Genomic DNA, 17,026 nt, shown 5'->3' with positions numbered 1-17,026 from the left:
AGAACGGAATATAAAGAATGACCGCACACACTTGCTCTTGCGAAGCAATGGAAGCAAAGAAGAGAGGAGCCAGCGCGAGTACGAACAAAACGCGGTAATGCTCGCTCCACTCCTCGTTGTGTCCTACCCGCTTTAAATAACTCGATCGTGTTCGTCATTTTACCTGTCTCTAACTACCTATTGAAATCTCGATAATAAAACACGTGCGCGCGACGGCTATACCGCTGGCATTTCGGCGCCTGCGGCAAGCTCGAATGAGACCTGTAAAGAGCTTTTTTTGGAAATAAAAAAAATAATGAAATGCCAAGTCAAATTATAAATAAATAAAAGTACAAAACGTGTAGCAATAAAAAAAGATTATGTTACTAATTTTGAAAAATAAATAAATAAATTTTTCAAAAAATTGAAAATTTTATAACAGGTAAATAAGTGAAAATTATATATGAAATATTTGTTAAATGTACAAAGTCTGTTCATTGACTTAATTAAAAAAAAAAAAAACAATTTTTCTATTAATTAAAAATTTTCCAGCAAAATAGCGGGTCACAGTCAAAGTAATAGCTTCTTGTATAATTCAAACACGCCTAGCGAATAATTATTGTCGCTAATAATACCGTTGCAGATAAACATCAATGACGAGGAAGAACACAAATACATACAATAGCATATAAAGTAACACTCACCGATGCAGAATGAAGCTGAAGTATGTAGAAGAACTGGATAAGCGAAGTAACAGTTAATCTGTAAAAAAAAAAGAGAAATCGTAATGAGTTTCTGAAAATCGTGTTGTAATTTCAAAGATTAATTTAACAGTTTTCAAGAAAGTTAAAAATTTCATAATAGCAACTATAAATGAAAATTATATAAAATAATTATTCACAAAGTCTGTTAATTTTTGTAATTACAAAAAGTATTATTTTTATAAAAATCTCATCTCTCTATTGCAATGCAATTAGAAGACGAATCTGTTGGATGACCTGTCGGAATGATTAAAGCATTAATAATTCATAAAGATTCACAAAAATTTATTCTATACGATCTTTGTGCTAATTACTTTCAGCAAAGTCTCTCGTTTTATCTAAGTGTCACTATTAAAATATCCATGAAAATACACACAATAATTTTGCTGATGTTGCAAAAAGTATAACATTTGAGGATAGCATAACCTGCTTTTTGTACTCGCGATAGTTCAAAGCATCGTGTCGCATCCTTAAGACGCGCCAGCTCGTTTACGTTAATTACTCGAAACGATATCTCCACTTTGATAGAATATCATTAGCGTTCCGGTACACGAGAATTAACGTCTCGCGATAACCGATGGGTTCGGGTTTACATGATTACACTGTGATTATAGACCCACGCGGCGTTTAAGCACGTCGGCGCGCTGATGAAGCTATCGATATTTGCTTAGAAATCTGTGTCATTCCAAGCACGTAGGTGTCCAATGAATAATTATGTCGCATGGCGATTGAGATGTATAAATTATCGAATTTCTTTCTTGCGTCCAGCATGTCGCTATCCAGTGAAACACAAATACATAAACATATTAAGTATACAGAATATGTATATCTGCAAGAACAATTTACAATGATAATATGTTTAATATAATACGTTTAACATAAATCAGCACAATAAATTCCCTTATTTTCAAATTATTTTTACATATTGAAAAAATAAATGACGAGAGAAATTTCTTTTTTACGAGAAATATTAATCATGGTAAAATAAAATCTTGCGTATGGACACAGTTATAAATTGCAAAATATCATTCTAATTAATTGTATTAATAAAAGATTTGTCTATGAAGAAGACTAAAAAAAGTCTTTGCGGAAAAATATTGACCCATATACTGCGAGGCGTGTTGGAGAAAAGAGTTAAAATAAAACAAACTATTGTTTATTCATTTATCAGTTTATCAGTTATTCGTTTATCAGTTTTTTTATATCATAGAAAGAGAGAAACAAGAAAAAAATAAACAAAAGAAAAAGAAAAAAAGAGAGGGGGGGGAGGAAGAGAAAAAGAGAGAAAAAGAGAGAGAGGTGCGAGTGTACAAAATGTCCCTTTATTTTCATGGTCGACTTCACTGTTCGTGACAAATTTCCCTCTCCGCACAAGTTCGCTTAGTCTCCGATCGAGTGATTCCAATGTAAATCACTTCATCGTCAGCGCTTTACACACAGTCGATCGACCGAACCGTCGTAGCTATATCCGACAGATCGGCATCGTCTGTAGTCCCGTAGCTTAGACTTAATTACTGCGATTAGCGTGAGAGGCGGTCCACTATATCTGCGCGTATTACACGGGGCAGCTGGCCTCGACTCTCCCTCTCACTCTCCTCTTCTCTCTCTCTCTCTCTCTCTCTCTCTCTCTCTGTTTCTGTCTATCTATGTTTCTGTCTACCCCTGAGAGTTCAGGAGACCCAGGGGTGTAGGAGTGGCGTGAGTGAGGCAAACCAGCAGTCAGTAAACCCCTCTAGTACGTACACGCCACTCTCTTTCTCTCTCTCTTTCTCTCTCTCCCTCCCTGTTGTGTACGCCATCGACCCTCACTGAGCCAGTAACGGAATTACCGAATACCCACCCTGCGCTACAAACCCCGCGTTATTAACTCTGAGATCAGATTTTTTTCATTGACTTATATTTGAACTCTGATGATCTATAAAGTACTGAGTATAAAGCGATAAATAAATTATCAAACAAAATAATGAATAATAGTTAATTGTGATTAATATATATTCTTAAATTATTCTATGCATTGCCATAAAACAAGTTTTACAATAATGTAATCAATTTAAATGTTTTTATTACATGCTAAGAAAAAAAAAGAAAAAAGAAAAAAAAAGTAATTATTACCAAAATTATATTTCAATTTCGTCCAATTAAAAACTTTAATGTCATTTTTTTTAATATAGAAAAATATATATTGTGTGTGTATCTGAGAACATCTTAAGAAAGTGATTAGGTTTAGACATCAAATCTTCATTGTCAATTAACACACATTATAAATTGGTTCATTATAAATTTTTTCATATTCATCATTGCGCTAAACGATATGTAATTTGTATACTTCGCGTTGAGGAAATCCATTTTCAATAAAACGAGAAACCGGTTTTTGCACCAAATCCTTCAATTGAAATCGCGCAAATAACAGTTTATGATCCATTAGTAATGGCATTGCGCATTTCAACATAATTATTTAAAGCGATTACATTTTACTGTAATATGCAATATTCAGTAACCGCAAATGCATCGTCAACCACAAAGTTGATCAGCCCGCTCTCTGTTCTCGATATACCTGGGCAAGGGCGTAGTCTACGTACATACGTACGATTCAGCCCGACTTCTGCCGGTGACATTGTAGAACGCATCTACCTCTCTCGCCTTCTATCTTATGTAGATTTCTATTTCCGTTTTCCCCAGCTTCCGTCTGCGTCATGCGCTCTGTACCACTCTGTATCTTTCTCTGTCTATATCTCCCATCTTTTTGTTCCTTTCTTCCTCTCTTTCTCTTTCTCGTTCATATTTCTACCTTTATTTATCCATCTGTCCGTGCAGTAGCGTAAGTAACATTTATAAAATCTCATCGCAACGTAAAATAAAAATTTATTAGTTGTTAATTAAAAAAAAAATATATATTTTTTTAGATCTCTTTTTTTTTCCTTTTTTAATTCGACATTCCTTTTTTTTACTTTTCTTTCTCTTTGCTTCTTTTTCTCATTCCTACTCTTTTCTTTTCTACCTTGTCCTCTTCCTTCTTTTTCTCTGCCGAATCCTTCTCTTTATTTTCTCTCCTTCTTCTTTTTTCTCGTCCTTTTTTCTTCAGGTTTTTTTCTCTGTTTGGTCGCAGGAATTACGACGCAGGGTTTGCGAGGTCATTAGTTACGCCACTGCACCCATCCCTTTTCCTCTCTCATATACCTGGTGTCTCCGTCGCACTCATCGTGTCTCTCTTGATTCCTCTTATCCACCTTGTCCCCTCCTCCTATTCGTCCTCTCTCTCTCTTTCTTTCTCTCTCTCTCTCTCTCTCTCTCTCTCTCTCTCTCTCTGTCTCTCTCCTTCTTCTTCTTCTTCTCGCTCTCTGCATCTCTCGGTATTACTGTATACCTACTGCAAGGATCTCGGAAATGAAGTCGATCCTCCTCCTCGCCCTGCCATTCACCGTCCTCCATCCTTCGTCCTCCTCCTTTCCCACCACCCGCCGCCGCTAAAAGCCTGGCGGGGTTGTTACGCAGACAGAAATTCAATATAGCCGTTACTCTTAGGTGGTTGTATGTACTTACCGTCTCTCCTCTGTGCTCGGATAACGTATTATTATCGAAGAGCGACAGCGCGAAGCGGCGACTGAGCGGAAGAGTGGATTCCCCGTCATGGAGAATTCACGAATCCGGGGAATAATCTCTTTTCCTCTCCCTCCCTTTAACCTTCCCTCTCTGTTCCAACCGCCTACCACCCTTTCTCGCGCGGCACTTTCTTTTCCTCATTGCGGAAATTCGCCGAACGAGCGATCGCGTTTTATACGCGTCAAGGGGATGTCGTGAGTCGAGTAATTGGTTAACGTGACCGAGAGGGGCTTGATTACCGAGTTATTAAACGTTAGATTAGATCTTGACATAAAGGGGATCAAGAGGAACGACGTGCGAGCTACCATCGTTATCGTGCGTAAGCATATTTAGCAATACCCCCTTTCTACCATCTACATATATTAATTATTTGCATTAATTTTCAGAAATTGGTGGTCGCGAATCCTTTCTTTCCCCTCGGTTATCGTTACGGCACTAATACCGCACTACGTAGACAGGAAATATCGAGTAGTATCGACGTATAATTAAATATCATCATCCGTAATCGAATTGCGTGCGCATCGTGGCGTGTTCATCGCTGATTCATTACGATCGCGTTGGTCATTAACATAACCGCGCAGTAGAGGCTTTGTTGCTAATTATTGCGATAATTGGTACTCCGCGGTATACTGAATTCCGAGCCGTAACATTGTTGGGCTGCCGCGTGTTCCTTTCACGTCGGAATTAATTTGTTTCTCTCTGGAAAATCGGACGAGCTTTGTGTTTACATCCGCTCGGTGCTCTAGAAATTATTTTCAGCAACATCGACTTTTGTATATAAAGTTTCTATATACGGCATTCAATTATTGTGTAATCTAATTCTTAAGAAACGTGAAAATAACGAAAAAGAAAACAAATGGATTTGAATAAGTGAGCAAGTTAATATCGAAATATGTAATGCTTCACTGCGCTCAAGTTTTTTTATAATACGATTAAAAGTAGATTTCTCTGCAAAAAAACTATCGGGTATTGTAAAATATATATGAATAACTTAATGACTAAATACTTGTTTATGATCATTACATTCCAATTTAATCACAGTAAAAGCCCTGCGGCATTACTTAAGAGGATTATCTTTGCGGCAAAATAAAGAAAAGATTCCACTGTTATTTGATACCAAAAAAGAAAGTAGTTAATTAACAAATAAAAAAGATCAAAATAATGATCAGTCGCTTAATTAAATTAATTTATCAATTATTTTTTAAGTATTGAATAATTATCATTACGATATCTTTTAATAAAATGTGACCTTATTTCTGTTACAATATACAAAATTATTACGGTTTAATAAATTTTGGAAAAAATCTAGACAGAACTTATTTGTAAGGACGGAATGCACATTTGAGATGCGCCGGAAAAATTGGATCAGGCGCCGAGATCTGCGGTTACATCACTGAACTACCCTTCGGCGGTTTGGTAGGTTGCTAGGAAACACCCCTGTGTCGAATCGCATGATTCCTCTTTCCGCGGCGATACCACCAAGATGAAGAAAGACGGAACGATACCTTTCGGTTTCCTTCTGTGCGCTTCAATCTTACGGAGCATCTCGCACGAAATTCTGTTGGGGTTTTCAGGGGATCAAGGGTGAGGACGATAGCCTCGAGAACTGTACGGAAGGATCTAAAGACGGCGCGACGAGAAAAGAAAATGATGAAAGAGAGAGAGGAAGAGGCAGAGGGAAGAAGAGAGAAAGAGAGGGAATACTGAAGAGCGAGGAGTTCGACGTGCACGAGTTGTTTAGTGGATACGACGACGTACGATCCTTGAAATAGATATTTGTCACTCTAATGTGACGGGGGACGAGGGCCTGCGTATCAAGTGACGCGGCTGAGTGTCGACAACGACCGCTGACCGCTATCCCCGCAACCTCTACGTTTAGCCTTTATCGAGACAAAGTTTCAACATTCATGAATTGAGATTAAATGGCTTATTATATTAATATTACCTATAAAATTACTCTAATTTTTTTTACAAATATTATATTATCGCATACAATATGTATAAAAAATTTCAAATATTTTTATAATCAGCGATGTAGCATAAAATTCGGAGCGCTATGTTAATAATATATATTTTATCATTTTTCCAATAATATATCTTCTATACTCGTTTATATTTAATTAGCAGAATTATATTAATTGTATATATTTTAACATATTGATATGCAAAAAGTTGTGCCAAGAACATCCTTATTATTCTTATCATAGAGCACTTTTCTGGATTAATAAATAATTTTTGAAGAATTTTCGAAATAGCTAGAATCAGTAAAAACTCGCTTTAACGCTCGTTTAATTTGCTTTTTCTCAACTCGTTTATCGCACATTGTTGCGCAATAAATTTTTACAATTTTATCGATGAATTACAACATACACAGTACCAATATGGTTTCTTCTGCCTCATTTGCCGGAGGCTCTTCATCTGAAAGTAAGCACGACATCAAATGGGTAAGCCGAACCGTGTTGGAGAGGATCAAGGACCGAAAGAAAGAGGAGCCTGATTCGATGCGAAAGTTTTTCGATCGAGATAATTAATCGACAGTCGTCTAGTAGAGCAAATATAAAAGTCGCACTGGTAGCAAACATGAAAAATACGAGCAAAAGGACAAATCAATAAAAGACTCATAATAGATAGACAAATAGATAGAAAGAGCTGAGAAACAGAGAAAGAGAAAAAAGAATAGAACAACGAGAAAGAGAACGATCGAAGAATCTAAATTCAAGTTCGAAGAATCAAAATTCGCAAAAATTACTACTATCTCAAAGATAATAAAATAATAAGAATTTTCGCGAATAGCAAACCAAGAAAGCATGAGAATCTATAAAGACGAAAAGAGTAGCAAGGAGCATGAAAGAAGGTAGTGAAGAAAGGATGTCGAGAGGACCGGCTGCGAGAAACACGAGCGAACGATCGGCGGAGAGAAAGACGGACAGACGCCGCCGTTCATCTTGGAATAAGACAAAAAGAGAATCAGACACGAGAGAGGGCTAGGGACAAAGGAAAGGACTTGTCAGGTAGCGAACACACTGCGCTCCCTTCCATTCCCTTCGACACCCTTTGGCTTCCTCCTCGCCGTTCCTTGCTTCGCCCCGCATCCTCGCACTTCCTCGCGAACGCTCCTATTCGACGACTCCTTCCGCTACAACTTTTACAAGACGACTCTAACAGTCGAGGACTTTTCGTTTTGTAAGATTTAGCGCTGTAAATAGCCGCGAGAATACTTTATCATCTAATCATTTCTCTCTCACATATCGTTTAAGATTCGACAAAACCTTTTCGATTCCTTAAATTCAATCATTCTAGTTTTCTTATTTTTCATTCTTTTTAATTACAAAATTTTTTATCGAAAAAGATACATAATAAAAAATTTTAATATTGTTTTGGCTTTCTGTTTTTAAAAAAATATTATACAATTGATTCGCGAGCATTTATTGAAGCGAAGAAAGAACGTCGAGAGGACATCTATTGCTAGAGCATGATATATATTTACGTATATATATAAAACAGATGCGATCAAACTCGCAATTCTGCCTTTCATTTTTACCTTTACAGAAAAATCGACTTTTCAACAGTCGACAAGAATTTCTGACAACAATATCCTTGACACACAAGTGTTTAGGCGAAGCCAAGTGAAGTTTAACTTTAAGCCGATCGAGAAAATCGCGCCACCGCTTTTACGTACCCGCGGCGAAATACGAAATCCCCGGTAGCATTTTGTACCGCCACGTTTGTAGCGCGAAAGCTGACACTTCATAGGCTGCGAGCTTACTCCGCGTACGACTTCGTTGACATATCGAAGTATAAGCCTTTAATCGGATTTGAGCTATGTAGCATAACACTTCGATAAAGAGTTTGACCGTCGTACGAAATCATTTGCAGCATTAGCTGACGAGCTTTTTCGCGCGACTGTATTATGTAAAACTCTATTCAAATTATATGTAAAATTGTTTGTGTTTCATAAAATGTTTGATACGATTGACGATCGAAATATAAGAAGCGGTGAATCCGGCCGCTTTTTAACGTGCCGCAGAAATTTTTAACGAAATAACTGATAACTAGCGGAATCTTTTACATTTTTTATTCAACAGAAGCTACGAATATTTGTTAATCTTTCGAAGTGATAAATAATCGCGCGATAAATAAACACGTTGTGCGCGGAACACGAGTAAAGTCAAGCTACTATACGCGAATAAAAGCAATAAAAAGCAAGATCCTCGTTTCAGCGTTTCCCTCCGTAATGCACCGCTAAAGAGTCTAAAGAAGATAAAAACGAGCAAATGAAAAATAATCACCGGACCTGGTGCGGTTAGAAAGGCTGTCGAGAAGAGCGGGAAGCAAAGGAAGAGGAGAAAAGAAACGAAAGAGAGAGAGAAAAGGGGAAAGAGTGAAAGCAACGAGAGCAGGGGTTGGGGTGGCCACCATCGCCCGCCGCTGGAGGCAGCGACGTTTGAGAATACACGCGCCCCCTTCGGCTAATGGAAATAAGTTCGCCTTTCTGACCCTCCAGCTGCGAATTGCGAGGGGGGGGGGGGGTGGATGAAAGGCGGACGAGAGCAGGCATCGCGCAGGCATCGAGCAAGCATCCGGCGACAAATTCGACCGGTGGAGCTTTCCACCGAATTAGACGATAAATATCCCTGATTTACCGCGCGGGAGTCCCTCAGGCTCACCGTGTGGTTTACTCTTCGTATTGTTGACTTTACGATTAAATTTGAAGTTGAAAGCTGTCATCTTTTTGCAATGCAATTACAATTTAAAATTTTGGAAAAAGGAAAAATCAATACAAGTTATATATTTTCATAATTCAAAGGTAGCCAACTGTTACCGGAGACTTGCTGAGAGAATCAAATTACTTGAAACACTTCAAACGTCATTTCGAGCGCTTTAACTAAACGAATAACAACTTGTGCTCCAAAACAGAACAAAACAAAAATTGTTGGCGAGATGAGTTAAAGCTGGTTTCAAGGACGGAAACTCATCAAGCGTGCTTCTTGCAAAAACGCAATAAAGAGGGATAGGCGCGTGGAATTCCGACAACCGCAAACACGATGAGCCGCAGATTAAGCTCGCGCAATCGCGCAACAATTACATTGATCTGGAATCTCAAGGATCACGCCGTCACGGCGCATTCGATCGAACCATAATTCGTGGCATCGAACGCTAAAGTGCTAATTCATTTAGCTGGTTCCGCGCGCATAATCGATGCCTCGATCTCTTGTCACGGATAATTAACCCTTTCGCCTCAGACAGAGAAGACGCGGCGGGGAGATAATTAGCCAATTAGGCGTTACACGTCGCGACGCGCGTAAGACCGAAAGATCGACGCCGATGCACGACGGGTAAAATTATCGCGAACGAGCATTCTCGGGAAACATTATTATCGACCAACTGGCGGTATTAAACCTCCCATTAAGACAAGCGGAAATAGACAATCCACAGATGCCTTTAGGCGTTTATCGCCAATATAAGCAGCGCGCTTTCCTCACGTTATTATCAAGCGTATTATGACCAAGATTTACGTTAATATAATGCCAGTTAGCTAGATTTTGCTTTTTTTTTATTTAAAAACTTTCGCCTTATAATTTAAATAACGCATTTATTGCAAGACTGGTTTTCTCGATCCGAGTCATTGATTCGATGAAAAATAAACCGCCGCGTGTCGCGAAATGAATCGCGGATGTACGCGCGCTATTTACCGCGACGCGCCGTCGAGCGGAGAGCGAACTGTGGCGGAAAGATTGCTCCATTACAACGGCGACAAGTGAGGTGTGCGTGCAGCATCTCACGGACGGGATAGAAAAAGGAACTGCAAGCGGAGAGCTACCGTACCGGGCGTATGCGCGATCTCGAGGATGTATTTCGATTTATCTCGCACAAGTGAGTGGTTTCAGCATACACGTGTACAGAGCAAGCACCAACACTAGCGAGTACACCGAGTGGTATTAGGGGCTCTTATGTCGTTTGTCCCGCTCTCTTCGTTCTCCGCTCGTGCTCGTCCTAGCTGACTCGCCGTCTCGCTCTTTCTCTCTCTCTCTCACTTTTGCCTCCTTGTTCACGCTCCCCTCGTGTCGAGGGAACATGACAATAATACGATATGAGGCTACGAGCCGCAGAATATAACGTAACTCGTCTCAGCGGGGTTCTCTGGCGTGAGCTCTACCTCTTACCCCCTGCCGACGAAGGGAGAATAACGAGTTAAAGAAAGAGGGGCAATGGAAGAAATAACGCAGAGAAAGAGAGAAAGAGAGAGAGAGAGAGAGAGAGAGAGAGAGAGAGAGAGAGAGAGAGAAGGAAGGAGAGAGAAAGAGCATATGAAAAGTCGACTAAAAAAAAACAGCAGGCGCTTGTAAAGTGCAATAATGCCGCTCAGCAGGGACATTCTTAAGACGCGTTTATGCCGACAACTTTTGTGGAGAACAGTGTTATCGACGGTATAAACGAGTTTCTGGCAAACAAGTGTTGACCGTTTTTATTGTAGCCGACCAAAGTCATGAATTTTTTGACAAAAAGCCTTGTTAGCTAATTTTGTCACGGGTTAACCCTAAACATACAACACGGACAACACTGAATGTGTAACAGAAAATTAGTGAGTTCAGTGATAATTTTAACATTTTTATAAATCTTTTAAAACTATTTTAGTCATCTACTTTCAATTTTCACTCCTTTCCATTATACTGCTTAATACCGTTAACAAGATAAATGTAATTGCTGTTATCAAAAATCGGCGGTATGATATTGCTATATTTCATTTACGTGTAAAATGCAATCAAGCATATTCGAGAGAGTTACGTGTACCAGCAATAAAGAATCAATTTAACAAATCTAACGAATATATATTGTGTTTGTTTACGAGGAGAAATTTGTACAGCATTCGCGTGCAATCGACTCACTTGCCAAATTTGAAATCTGATGATACAGTATCGGCAAAATTCGATAGATCCATCCTTCTCGCATCGTTAGAGAGAACGCCGGTCGGCCGTAGCGAGCGATGTCGCGCGCATAAAGTGCCGTACGTCGGTTTATAAACTATTTATGCTAATGGTGCGCTCGAGCGGCCGACTCATCGCCGTCGGTGAAGTCGTAATTGCTTTTACGCGAATGCAATTACGGGGCTTTAACGATGACGCGACGCGCTTAATTGCGTTTATATTCGCGCGGGATATCTACGTAATGAAGAAGACAATGGAGCGAGAGAGAACGGGGGTGAAATGGACCGCGTGCGGTGTAGCTATCGCAATTTTTTCGTGTCCTGCGCGCTCTTTTATTGCGACTACTTTTTCCACGATAAAGACGCCCGTCGTTGTGTCCTCGTCATAGTCGTCGTCGAAGGTCCGCAAAAACCGAGTTTCCAATTAACTGAGGCACGGAAGACCCTCGTTATAAAGAGGAGTTAGAAATCGAATAAATGCGTTTTATAAAACGAAATGAATTTACATCATTGAATTCATTTCCATAAAATTTACTACACAACAAGCTATATGTTTTTTTTTTTTATTATTAAGCAAAGCTGCTTATTAATTTTATACAAAGGCAATAATTGATAACATTTTAATCGCTGAAGAATAAAATATTCTGTGAATCTAACTTATCTTGCAAATTCTTTAGTACATTTTATTTTTACAACCTCTTTTATGTCGGTTCTGCAGATTCTCGTCAGAAAATTCAATATTTTATGTCAAACATTATCTAGACAAATTATTACATAATAATCAATCAAGAAACATGATAGCACTGTCAAATTCAAATGCATTTTTACGGCACATTCTCGGCAATGAATCTCAAGGATGTTAATAGACGACGACGGTGGTTTTCGCCGTTTGATCCGTGCAAACACTATACATCCACGCAATGCTCAAGCGGACACGTGTACCGACACAACCATGAGCCATTAGATATTTACACGCGTCGAAGTTGGTCGGCGACGAATCGGTCATATATGAATTTTACTGCTTCATGTCGGATCTTACTTAAAGTAATAAAGTAAACCTGAGATGGGTTAGCAATCCGGACGGTGGGTCGTAAATTTCTCATACCGTACGGTTGCTCACCCGGCCGTCCGTCCCCTCAAACCTTCAGCCTTTCTCACCCTCTTTCCCCCCCCTTCTCTTTCTACCCGCCAAACCCACTGCTTGCTCGTCGAGCACGATTTCAACCCTATTCACTCGCTGTGACCCTCTGTGCACCCGCTTTCTACTTACAGACCCTTGCGAGTCGACGACAAAGCTGCCTACGAATAACAGATTATTATGGCGGTGATTGTTTCGGATATATGCTACCATCAGTATAGTGGTTTTATGTCGACCCAAAGTAACGAAGGGTTAACTGATTTCCGATTTAAATTAATTAACTTTACGCGACTTCCCATTGTCAATTCCATTATCTTTCAATTGATACTGCTTTCGACGGTAATTTTGTCGAAATATACGGGCTTACTATTTTGCATGTATTTCTGCTTGTAGATTTTGCAAACATAACAAAAACCAGGCAAATATTCTGAATAGGAAAAAATTGATAGAATTTTTCGACTTTCATGTATGAATAACTGATGAGAACGCATAGTACATGCTGTTCTTTTACAAATACCAATTTATGGAAAACTGATCAATATGTTTTTTTATAAATACTTATAGCATTTTAGATGTGTAATTCATAAAAATATTAAATGATAATACTAATATAAAGTAATAATACTAAAAGAATTGTATGAAAAATCAAGTCTAACCTTGCGTGAAGTTTCTTCAGCTGCGACGCCGAAAATATATCGCTAGAGACATCTTTCGAAGAATCGTTGAATCTGCTTTCCCCGATATCATCAGCAAAAATCTGCACAATATCACATTTATATTAATTTAATATGATTCTAACAAGCTTTTTTCACATTATTACCTTTATTGAATCATAAATGCATCATTAAATGATTTATCATGATGCTGCGACAATTCATTATACGACAAAAATGTAATCAACAGTCAAATCAGCAACCGTATACTTTCTAAAAATTTATCCATCATTATTTTTTACAAAAGCTTCAACAAATTACGGAATTACGTTTATTATATTTATACGCGCAAAAACATAAAAACTTATTAACGACTTCACTAATATGTTCCTTTCGTTATGTATTAACTTTGACTAAGGTATTAGAAATCCGGTCATTGTAAGTAGACAGATGGCGTTCATAGTGTCATGGCCTTTTCCTGTTCACACTTGCACGGACGAAGACGTGAACGTAAGTTATAGAGTAAGAATTATCAGTGTAGCGAGGTAATCTCGTGCTGATAAAGTATAAGTCGATATCATCATTCAAGACCAGCTAGAAATTGTGAGTGATTGCACATGTGATGGAATTTATGTGGAATTTTGTACAAGAAACGCATGCCTGCATGCGGTACTAGCGACCGCGTGGCCACATGTTTTACCTATTTCGTTTCCATTACTTTTCATTCAAACATTTAACAAGCTAAAATATTGCTTTGTTCACGATCGATTTGTTGCAGACACAAAAATATCTTCTATCGATGAATTTTACGCTATCATGTTTTAATGATACTTTGATATTTTAATTCTAAACAAAACAATTGGCTGCTCCTAAAAATATAAATATTTTGTTACATGACGGTTATTAATAGAGAAATAAGAAGAACTATTATTTTAATTTAATATATATATTTAACTAATTGACCATTTTGCAGATTAAACATGGATGACAAGGAAGCATTTGACGTCGATATGGTGGTGGCAACCACAAATACATTGCCAGTAGCCATGCCGGCTGAATTGCCTGAGATCAAACTATTTGGGCGCTGGAATTGTGACGATGTGCAAGTCAACGATATGTCCTTGCAGGATTATATCGCCGTTAAAGAAAAGAATGCCAAGTATCTTCCACATTCAGCAGGACGTTATGCTGCAAAGCGTTTCCGAAAAGCACAGTGTCCCATTGTGGAACGTCTTACAAACTCTCTCATGATGCATGGCAGAAATAATGGAAAAAAACTAATGGCTGTACGAATTGTGAAACACGCTTTTGAAATCATTCACCTTCTAACTGGTGAAAACCCTTTGCAGGTGAGTTTAATATCTACATAATATTTATTTCAAGTATCCGTTTGGCATTTAATCTCATCTTTTTGCATAAATAATCTTGTATCATTTATATAAATATTAACATCAAAATATTTGATTAAGTTCAAAATAAAAGTTTGTTGTATCAAAATTTTGTTTTTTCTTTTATCTCATCTCTTTTCACTTTTATTTAACAAACTTACTGTTCTGTAAAAAGATTTTATAATTCAATAGCAAGCATTTAATGGAAATATTTGTGTTTCAGGTTCTTGTTACAGCCATTATTAATTCAGGACCAAGGGAAGATTCTACGCGTATTGGACGCGCTGGTACTGTAAGAAGACAAGCTGTGGACGTATCTCCACTACGTCGTGTTAATCAAGCTATTTGGTTGTTGTGTACTGGTGCGCGAGAAGCTGCATTCCGCAACATCAAGACAATCGGCGAATGCTTAGCAGATGAACTTATTAACGCCGCTAAAGGTTCATCGAATTCATACGCGATCAAAAAGAAGGATGAGTTGGAACGCGTTGCCAAGTCTAACCGATAAACACTTTCTATATGCGGAAAATATAAATAAACATTCTATCTTTAAATTGTTTTCTATTTTATTCTATAAAAAATTTACCCAAGAATACCATTTTAATTTTTAAAATTAATTGTTGAAAATTATAAAGCAATAATCAACATAAAACTTCAAATTAAATTTTTATCTTAAGTCAAAGTATAATTAAAATTCAAAAAATCAAAAAATTTGAGTACAAAAAACTATTGAAATCTTTTATTTTTCTATGCCATTAAGACAATTTATAACTAAGCTTGTAACATTTATTTTTTTTTATTCAAAATTCTATTATGATCTTTTTTTTTAATTTAATAGCTTGGATTTTCTGTATTGACTTATTAAAAATAACAACTTCATATTTATCATAGAAAATATAATTTAAAAAATTTGGTTTGAATCAGTTTTATTATTTGAATTAAAATTAATCATTGAGGGAATATTTCCTATAAGAAATTATTTTTTAATAAATCAATAATGCATCGATTGAATTGTAAGTGCATTGTGTTAGTACGCTATTTTCTTACCAAGAGGGCGTTTGGTATAAATATAACGACGTCGACAGTGAATGTGGAGGGAGATATACCTTGAGGTTAGAAGATTCATGGAATGAAAGAAGACCTTTAATATATCAAGTGTTAGATAATACCTCTGACAATGGCAGGTGCTTTGAAAAGGGTAATTTATCCATTTTCAATAAAGAATACACAGAATTATAGAATATCATCTGTTACAATTCACATCTACATTATTGACTAACTTGTTGAAAAATCTTAGAATTTATTTTACTAATATAACTATTGTGTTTTGCTTGCAGTCAACGAATTTGACAGGATTAGCTGTTTGCAAGAATCCTCAAGTAACATTAATTCCACTATACAACAGAATTTTGCGAGTGTTAGAGAAGTTTCCGAAGGATTATGCTTATCGGAAAGAAACAGAGCAGGTTATCAAAGATAGATTGAAGATTGTGAAAGAGGTGAGACAATGCTCACAAAAGAAACAACAATCATCGTATGAGATAATACTATATATAGTTTTTGATTAAATACTATATTTTATAGAGTGCTGATGTAAAAGCTATAGAGCACAAGATAGGTTGCGGACAAGTGGAGGAACTTATAATACAAGTAAATAATGAGATATCACTGGCAGAGAAGATGCTAGTGTGGAAACCATGGGAGAAATTAATTCAAGAAGCACCACCTAATCAGTGGACGTGGCCACCTCATAAGTAATACTAATTTGCTATAGATATTTGTATATAGTGTGGAACTTAGATGTCAGTTCAAATAAAATATAGATTGTGCATTACGTAAAATTACAATATTTCACTGTGACATATTTACTGTTTAATAAACATAATAAATAAAGTCTTTATAACTCTTTTTTTTCAATCTTATAGAAAATATGAAGTTATTTAAAAAATATAATTATGAAACAAGTGTCTTTTTTTTTTTTAAATTATAATATACTTTCCAATGCAATTATAATATTTCATGTACTTTTAAATGCATATTTTTTATTATACCATGTATTGCAAAAATTGATTGCATTGATACTATCAAGAGACACGGTAGTGTCTCGCGCTAAGTAATAATAGGATATTATGTGTTTACCAAAACATTATTCTTTTGCTGTTTCTTATGTTTATTGATTCATTTTTACAAGTGTATGCTCAATATATTTAAATTTTTAAACAAAATATTTGTCCAAATTTGTATGGTTCAAGATTTATCCCAACAAATACTAACCAACAATAACATAACATCAATGTTATAATTTCCCACTCAACAATATAATAGTTACGTACAAGATATGTTAAATTGCAATAATGTTGTTAAATAGGAAATTATAACATTGTTATGTTATTGTTGGCTAGTGTTTGCTGAGATATCTATATTATGAATATTATAAATTTCTATACACTTAATAGAATTAGAGTGAAGAATCAGCAAGAAAATCTCAAAATAAAATCAATTTCAATTAGCTCAATGATTCAAAATAGGCAACGATAAATGATGCAAATTTGGTAAAATATGCATAAATATTCAATTAATCA

General features: G+C 36.8%; 2 protein-coding genes across 3 annotated transcripts; both read left to right on the top strand.

Moving 5' to 3' along the window:
* Positions 1-13,471: 13,471 nt before the first annotated feature.
* On the top strand, positions 13,472-14,998 carry LOC105679867 (small ribosomal subunit protein uS7). 2 transcript variants are annotated; one of them, XM_012380159.2, is made up of 3 exons: positions 13,472-13,566; positions 14,030-14,405; positions 14,668-14,998. In XM_012380159.2, exons 2-3 carry the CDS (start codon positions 14,037-14,039, stop codon positions 14,950-14,952), a joined length of 654 nt encoding a protein of 217 aa, XP_012235582.1. In that variant the 5' UTR covers positions 13,472-13,566; positions 14,030-14,036; the 3' UTR covers positions 14,953-14,998. The 2 variants fall into 2 exon arrangements, with proteins under 2 accessions (XP_012235582.1, XP_012235581.1); XM_012380158.2 differs by having other exon boundaries at positions 13,503-13,659.
* A 483-nt stretch (positions 14,999-15,481) lies between these two features.
* ND-13B (NADH dehydrogenase (ubiquinone) subunit ND-13B) lies at positions 15,482-16,347 on the top strand. Its single transcript, XM_012380160.2, has 3 exons — positions 15,482-15,642; positions 15,782-15,943; positions 16,029-16,347. The coding sequence occupies exons 1-3, from the start codon at positions 15,622-15,624 to the stop codon at positions 16,200-16,202; spliced, it is 357 nt and encodes a 118-aa protein (XP_012235583.2). The 5' UTR covers positions 15,482-15,621; the 3' UTR covers positions 16,203-16,347.
* Positions 16,348-17,026: the final 679 nt, after the last annotated feature.

The sequence above is a fragment of the Linepithema humile genome, chromosome 1 (genome assembly GCF_040581485.1).
Source record: "Linepithema humile isolate Giens D197 chromosome 1, Lhum_UNIL_v1.0, whole genome shotgun sequence".
NCBI lineage: Eukaryota > Metazoa > Arthropoda > Insecta > Hymenoptera > Formicidae > Linepithema > Linepithema humile.
This window is presented reverse-complemented; position numbering and strand designations above follow the sequence as displayed.